Source organism: Tachysurus fulvidraco, chromosome 7 (genome assembly GCF_022655615.1).
Source record: "Tachysurus fulvidraco isolate hzauxx_2018 chromosome 7, HZAU_PFXX_2.0, whole genome shotgun sequence".
NCBI lineage: Eukaryota > Metazoa > Chordata > Actinopteri > Siluriformes > Bagridae > Tachysurus > Tachysurus fulvidraco.
The window spans coordinates 3,760,191-3,768,611 of NC_062524.1; the positions used below are offsets into that span (position 1 = coordinate 3,760,191).

The following is an 8,421-nucleotide window of genomic DNA, read 5'->3' on the forward strand; positions in this document are numbered from 1 at the left end:
AGTCTGTGAACAAATGTATCGTACTTGAGCTGTACGAAGCACCACCAAGGTGCCGCACGCACACACACTGGGGAGAACACAGGGAAAGGAGAGACTGGATCCCAGACTGAAGCTAGTAGAGGCGGGAGAATAATCCTGTTGCCCCGAAGGCGAGGGAGAAGGAAGGAGAGCCAATCTGGAGCTTGAATGACTGCGGGGAAAAATCACGTTAGGACATACGAAGACCAGACAACAACTGAGTGACTGAGAGTGGCTTATATAGAGTGTGTGTTGATTGATTAATGCAGAGCAGGTGGTGCTGATTAGTACTCAGGGGAATGTGAATGCTGGTGAGTGAGTGAAGGACCTGGTGACTCCGTGACAGTTATAGGGTATTCTTAACCTTGTGGTTATTTCTGATCTTAGACATACAGTACAACATAACTTGCTTTACATAACATCCGAGTCTAAAACAGAAAATAAATCATGTTGAATTATCACAAAGGTCTAGTATTTCAGGAGCTTAGTTGTTTTTTAAGCTTAGCTCTTCCTAGCACAATTTAACTAGTTAAATGTAATTTGGTATTATTATTTTGCTTTCAATGTGATTCGTTGTAAAAGTGAACAATAACTCTACTGTAGATGTTTAAAGAAAGCAAAGGGATGTGAGGTGAATTTCCTCCCAGACAATCCAGTAGGGCAGACAAATCTTAAAGAAGAAAAAGGATGCACTACAAGAGGAAATGAAGAAACATTTCAGCATGGCAATTGTTGACTCCAAAATGAAACTGACATTCTCTATGAGAAGGAAGGAGATAGTTAATGAAGAACCTCTTGTGGCTGATTTCCTGAAACAATGGCCAGCATTGTTTTTGGAAGATCAGGTGAGTTTATGTATTTGAGATTATTTATTTATGTAAAGATTACTGTTCACTGTGTGTGGGTGTTTTAAGGTCTGTGCCGAGTTTTACAGAATTACACAAACCAACCTGAAGAGTACCTTTTTGTCTTCTTTGGATGAATATGCACCAAAGATGATCATGTTGTACCGATCACATGGTGGAGCCTATGGAGATGAAATGAAGACTTTCTTAGATCAACTTGATCAAGTAATTATTTAGCATCTTGTTAAGTAATTATTTAAGTACCCCGTGAATGAGCATAATACTGGTCCTTCAAAGTTGTAAGCCCTAAGCTTTTGGTTGAATATAACATGCATAAAGCTTTTTCTGTGTCTTTCAGGCTTCTGATGTGCTTGCTCAAATAAAAGCTACAGCTCTCAAAATGTCTACCTTTGTTTATGAGGGAAACATCTGGAAACGTCCTGAAGTCTTGCCTGGTAGGTGTGTTATCAGTCTGTTATCAGCATATACTCTCATACCTGAGGTACAGATTCAGTAAAGAGAAAACAGTTTTGTCTGGTGTCTGGAACAAATCTGCTAACTGTTCTATAAGCCAAACAGCAGGAGAAAGAGTAGAATGGAGGAGGCAAAATGTTGGCAATAATGTATTTATTGAATAATCCTAGTGGAATAATTATCAGTAATAAGTCTGACAGCACAAATTAAACAAAGTGTTACACTATATTGCTGAAAGTATTGGGACACTCCCCTTTAAGAACAGGTTTGAATACTTTAGTGATTGTGAGAATAATTGTATAAAACAATCTTTTCCGGTAATGTTGCAGACCTTTTGTATAGAGCACATTGTTCCTTCTCTCTCACAAACACACTCTCCCCCACACCCACATATAAACATTCCTTCTCTATCTTACACATACACACAGGTGCCTTGACCTTAGTTTAACCCCATCCCCACCATAGTGGGACCCCCTGCTTGCACGTCTCGCATTTGCAACACTGAAAGCAGTTGTAAGAAACATGATACTTTGGCTTGGAGGTTCCCACATTGAGATAACGGCCAAGGCTGCTTTTGTGGACACTAGCATTAAGCTCTGCACACACACATTAAGCCATCCTTCTTTTTGTACGAATATATATTCCTGTTTTACTTAATAAACTTCAGAACTTCTCTTTGAAAGACTGACGCGTGTGTGTTTCATTGAGATTTCCCCAAGCGTTTGTGGAGAAAGGAAATCGAGTAGAGGTTCAAGAGGCTGCATTTTAGGTTATCCTGCACAAAGAGCAGATGAAAGAATGATTACCCTGGCGACAGATGAGAATTCCTTACAGTTCTTGGGGGCTCGTCCGGGATACCAGGATTCGGGTAAGTGCTTATTTGGTATCTTGTCATACCGGTTAAAGTGTAGGCACTTACCTCGTGTACTGTTATCTATATTTGGGGATGTCAGTGTTCGGGCAAGTGCTGATTGGTATCTAGTCATACCATTCAAAGTGTAGGCACTGTGCTGATATCCATAACCTTGTATAGTTAAATTTATATTGTTGAATGTATGCACGATGTGTAAGGGAATTTGTCACTGGTTATTGAACCAGTGAAAGCGTGCGCAAGGTCTCTAAAGTTAAAGGCTATAAATTTATTTGATCGCCCTCTCTGTCTTGATCGCTGGTCTCCAAATGTGTTGTGTTGATTGTGTTGTGTTGTTTGTGTGTAATAATATTGGTTGTACCTATAGTTGGACATTGGTAATTCAGGAACGATATATCCTAAGCTAGACCAACGAGGAAACTTCTCGTGACTGGATGAACCATTGTGGTCTAGGTTGTTATACTACCCCCTGGCTAGATAATTTAGCAGGGTGGACGGCTTTTGGGATCCTGATTAGGATTTTCAGTACATGACAGACGGTTATAAGAAATGGCTAGAAATGAAACTGATCTGGGATAAATATCACTCTATTCCAAACTTAAAAAAAGTATTAAAATCTCTGCCGAAGTTTGATCCTCAAATTAAACCAAAATCGCTAATCCTTTGTTCCTCACAACCTTCATGCATAATTGTAGATTTGAGGTGCAGAAGGTTCTTGGCAATATGACAGTTAAAACTCTAGGGGAGAGAGTGCGCACAATGGAAGGCGATGGTATTTTAGAAAGTAGACAAGTAGTATGCCTCGCTGTGGCTGAAGGAAATGTATATAATGGTGACTCGGCCTGAGGGAGAGCCCAAGGGAGGGGCTGAGGGAGAGGCCGGGGAAGAGGAGGAAGTAATTCATACTCCCGAAGCCCCGGCACCTGTTTTTATTGTGGTAGGAATGGGCATTGGATTAATGAATGTAGGAGAAAACTTAGAGAGATGGGAGATTGTTCCCGTAGGTCCCCTTCCAGCACTGCCTCCCCATCCACCTCAGGCTGCACCCCGCCCTTTCACTGGGATGCAGGCAAATCCCTATCATGCATAGGGATGCCCACAGAGCACGACCCTGACAATGCTACATTGTACATATGAATCACATCAGGTAAATGAAATGCCTTTTCTTGTGTTATGTGTAAGTGGCAAAGTATCTTGTTTCCTCTTTGATACAGGAGCTACAATGTCAGTAATGGGGAAGCAATATGAAGGTCCTCTCTCAGGGGGATCTTTTAGCTCTGTGGGAATACAAGAGGTCACAAAAGAAACGCCTTTTACTCCAGCCCTCCTCGTCACATGTCCTTCTGATCCTAACATTTTTCTACATCACCGATTTGTTTATATGTCAGAATGTCCATTTAATCTTTTGGGGAGGGATCTCATGAGCACGATCTCATCAGCAGGCAAAATCTGATCTACCAACAAGCTTCTCTCTCTCACACACACACACACACACACACACACACACACACACACACACTGTTCAAAGCATTGGGCAACACATTTGTAAACGTTTCACACACACACGTTCATATTTCTATAAAGAAGTTCACAAATAAAATACGTGTGTTTTGCAAATCATATTTGTTTCCTCTCTTATTTATAAATTTAGTTGCATCAGTCAGATTTGGCCTGGAGATATGCTGAGTAATGTTTGACATTTATCATTCAGTGGTTATCCAAAATAATATTTAATAATTTCTGCTTATTTTACTCAAAAACATGGCATAATTTCATAAGGTTTATCGTTCATAAATTAAGTATAATAAAAATACATGAGTGTAAAAGAAGCTTTATTCACATGAAATTATGCCATGTTTTTGAGTGGTGTGTGTGTGTGTGTGTGTGTGTGTGTGTGTGTGTGTGTGTGTGTGTGTGTGTGTGTGTGTGTGTAGCCTGTTGTTGGTTGATCAGATGACATCGGGGGGCAAAATAGATATTACACACAGGATGGTGATCATTGTAGAATTTTTTAATTTTAAGCATTCAAGTCAATTTGGCCTGGAAAAAAACAGGTTTTATTATTGGCTGACATTAAAAATAGTCAAAATGGTTTCAATCAATCTCCTGGCTTTGAAATACACCAGCCTGTAATTGTGCAACATTTGTGCCTCTATAGTGAAAATAATTCAAAATATCTAATTTGATTTTCTACTAAAAAATTAGGCATTTTTGGATATAAATAAGGTTTATTATACCAAATATATTTGTTTTTGCAAAATATATGTTAATATGTTGGAAACAAGTTAGACTAAAAAGGTGAAAAAAAATGGTTATCATATATACTTCATTTATTATAAGTAGTCAAAATAGACAAGGTCAACTTGACTCGGCGGTCCTTATTTGCATAGGAGGAAAATAGGTTAAGAGGGTTAAGTAAACTCAAAATTGCTTTGCAGCAAGTTAACTAAATTTTTAAACTTCATATTTTTTACAGTGCATAGTCTTTGATATTCCTCTGATGATTCTTTGTGTTTTGATTGTAAACAGAACAATCAGGTGCAGTTTGGTGAAACAGGAGACTCTCTACTGGATCTTAAAGCAGGTGTGGAACTTCTGCTCAAAGATCTCGCTCAGTCTGGATCCCAACATGCAGACATCTTTATCCTGTACACACACGCACACACACACACACACACACACACACACACACACACACACACACACACGCGCGCGCGCGCGCGCGCACACACACACACGCATGCACACAGACATAGAGAGAGATCAATATTAAGTTATTTTTTCTTTGGAAATGATGAAATACAAAAGTCGTAGCCATCAATTACGCAAATCAATTATGTAATAAATTAAGAAATTAAGTAAGGTAAGGGAATAAATTACTACACTATTGAACCTATACTTTAATTAAATAAAGGACTGACAGGATGTTATTTGGTTACTTTAGTTTCCTTGAACAGTTCCTTTAACTTTTTCCACCATTTTAGTACATAAAAAATATTGCAACACCCAACCTACTTCTTGTGTCTTTACACTAGAGACATTTGCATAAAAGATCTAAAGATGAGCATTAGACTATAGATCAGATTTTATTGCAACACCCAACCTACTTCTTGTGTCTTTACACTAGAGACATTTGCATAAAAGATCTAAAGATGAGCATTAGACTATAGATCAGATTTTAGTTTTCATTTCCTGATATTTACATCTAGATCTTTTAAGCACCTTGGGTGGAAAACAACCTTATTATGCTAAATAACATTTGCAGCAACTGCATAATAATAAATAAATAATACATTTAAAAAGACAATGTAAACCATCGATAAACTGTTTGTGAGGTAATGAGACTTTCATGGAAGGAGTCTCCAGTGTCAGCACTTTATTACAGTCTTAGACAAAGCTTAAAGTTTAGTTTTTCTGACATCTTTTTGACAGATAATTTTATATTTCTATAGTTTCTCAGAAACACAACAAGCTTCATAATAATTAACTTCAATAACACATATTATTGTTGATTACTTTCCTATTACCACATAACACAAAGTCTATTATTCCTTACTGTTTTAATGAACTGCATGTTTCCCAACACAATGTGACTCTCTTACACAGTCCCTCCATAATACTTGTGACTGTGATTCATTTATTCATCTACGTTAAAATCTCACCCAGTTAAAAGTTTGCCAGTTTTGGAAGACAAGCCTGATGTCATCTACAAACTCTCCCACTGTGGTGTACAATTTTCTTTGCAGTTTGTCCTTGACTCTGTCCAGCCACATGGGATTAGACCTCACACTGCTGTATCCCGACACCTGCACAAAGACGAGGGTCAACAAAGATGTTTATTTTTTATTAGATGTTTCAGTTCATGAAATGAACAGACAATGAAATTCTGAGCCTTAATAAAGCTCTAGCTAGTCCAGAATGGAGCTCGGGAGTCATATCACTCCTCTCCTTATCCTCACTACACTGGCTCTCAATCCAGTATCACACCGGTTATAAAATCCTACGTTTGTCCTATAAAGCACTGAATGGTCTTACGCCTCTGTACATGAGTAACATGCTTTGATCAAAAGGTACCTAGAATAAGACCTGTTAAGATGTCTGGATGATGTCACCATCTTCCTCTGTTGTATCTTGTTGGTTTAGTGGTGTGTTGCATTCTGCCTCTTTATGTTTAGTTATTTTGTCTTAGCCGGTCCTGTCACTTTCCCTGCGTTCGGTACACATCACATTCTTAAACCACTACAGAACAAGAGCTTGTCTAATAATCTGTGACCTCTCAGCCTCAGCTCCTTACACATGTGACAAAAGCGCTATATAATTAACATCAGATGGAATTTAAGTTTATTAATACACACGTTACGATTTCAATAAACAAACTAGATTTCAGTTTCATTTGATGATAACCAGTCGGTCGAAGACAGAGGATTGAAAAGGGAAAGGAAAAGTCAATTGAGAGACAGTGATGGAAAATGTCTTACGGTTGTTAAGGGCTCTTTAGTAAACACACGGCTCACGTCCTCCTTATACAAACACAACAGCAAATACTCACAGCGCTGTGGAAGGAAAACACACAATCAGATAAAGAGCTCTGTGTACTTCATATATATATATATGTATGTGTGTATGTATGTGTGTGTGCGTGTGCATGTGTTTGTATGTGTATTTCTGTGTGTGTTTGCATTCGTGTATGTGTGTGTGTGTATGTGTGAATGTTAGGGGCGGCACGGTACATGAAAAAACACCCGAACCGTTCGGTTTGCTTGTCTCGGTTTGGTTTGTGTGTGTGTGTCACACGGTTCGACGCATGCGTCGAACATACATATAGACAGTAAAAGTTGAGTAAGGAGTGCTGCAGAAATGGCAAGTGGAGGAGATAATGAAGGCTGCCCGGAGTTGGCGGATGTGCCCGTGTCGTTCAAAAGCGGTGTGTGGGAACATTTTGGATTTCATGTTACGATGCCAACGGAAATAAAACAGTAGATAGAACTGCGACTGTGTGCAAGCATTGTGCAAAATGCATTCAATATGCTAATGGCAACACTTCTAATATGACAGTTGTGTTAAGATGTTAAACTTATGCTTGACTTTATGATTATGGCCTTTGCTATTGTTATAGCCTCATTATATTATGTTATTACATTATATTATATTTTTATGTTCAAAATATTTTGACTTGTTTAAAAGACAGAGCTTGTAAGAGTTCCTCTCTTTTTTTGTAAGAGCTACACTGACGTTGGCAGTTTGATAAATGCAAGTTAATTTTAGTCTTTGTGTGCTAAAAAGGCACACGTTCCTGTAGAGATAACAACACACATTCTCCCATTTTTGCCAAATAAATGAAAAGCATGTCATCATCAATGTCTTCTCTCTTGCAGTATCAGAATCTCACCTAGCTTTTACTCACAGATGGTCTCAATAATGTGCTTAAAGTCAAGTCAGATTCAGTTAGTGCATGATTACATTACAAAAATGTTAATGCTGTATCCTAAATTGTGGATAATTAAGCTAATAAGCTATATATCAAATGCTGAAGGAAATTTCTGGAGTGTTGAAGGTTAAAAGAAAAAAGAACAACAAGAACCGAACAGAACCGAAAACCGTGACCATAAAACCGTGATATGAACCGAACTGTGGGTTTTGTGAACCGTGCCACCCCTAGTGAATGTGTGTGTACCATAATGTTTTGGTTTATAGGACTTTTAAAAGCTTGTTCCAGTCTCATGTCACTCCACGTTCGCTGGTTAATCTTGCATACGCAGAAAGTACACATCCATTTATCCCTAGACGCACACACACATACACACACACGCATATACAAGTTACATTACACCTGTGACTCTTCTACATTTTATGTTTGTTTATAAAGAAAATGAACACTAAATGTTACTGTTGCCTCATCCCAAATTCATGACTTTCATCTTTATAATTAACATGTGATCTTCATCAGCGTCCAAGATTTCTTTTGTATTGAAATTCCAAAATAATGGAACATTTTAGATGAACCTTCTTGCATCATCATCATCTTAGGTATCGGTTTCCCATGTTACCCACAGCTCCCTCGCCCCGTTCTTTAACAAGCTCTCGCTCTCACCCGTTAGAGTCGTTGTGGTAAGGTGGTAAGTGACAGTCCTTATGGAAAGCTCGTGGACACTCGTCACAGCACACCAGCTCTCCGTCATCATCTCCGTCAGAGTCACAAATGAAGCAGACGTC

General features: G+C 38.6%; 1 protein-coding gene across 11 annotated transcripts in view; it reads right to left on the reverse strand.

Annotated features, from left to right (window-relative positions):
* The window catches only part of LOC113662791 (nuclear body protein SP140-like protein), a 34,296-nt gene that overhangs the window by 11,373 nt on the left and 14,502 nt on the right, over positions 1 to 8,421 (reverse strand). For 10 of the 11 annotated variants that reach the window (XM_047816797.1, XM_047816796.1, XM_047816804.1 and 7 more), the window contains 5 exons: positions 8,300 to 8,421; positions 7,883 to 7,988; positions 6,687 to 6,761; positions 5,871 to 6,014; positions 4,400 to 4,854 (listed from right to left, as the gene is read on the reverse strand). The exon at positions 8,300 to 8,421 is cut by the window's right edge and continues 18 nt beyond it. The exons of the other annotated variant lie outside the window; for it this stretch is intronic. In XM_047816797.1, coding sequence (XP_047672753.1) covers positions 4,774 to 4,854; positions 5,871 to 6,014; positions 6,687 to 6,761; positions 7,883 to 7,988; positions 8,300 to 8,421 — 528 coding nt within the window. In that variant the 3' untranslated portion in view covers positions 4,400 to 4,773. Of the gene's footprint in view, positions 1 to 4,399; positions 4,855 to 5,870; positions 6,015 to 6,686; positions 6,762 to 7,882; positions 7,989 to 8,299 lie in introns of those variants that run through there. 11 annotated transcript variants of the gene reach the window in all.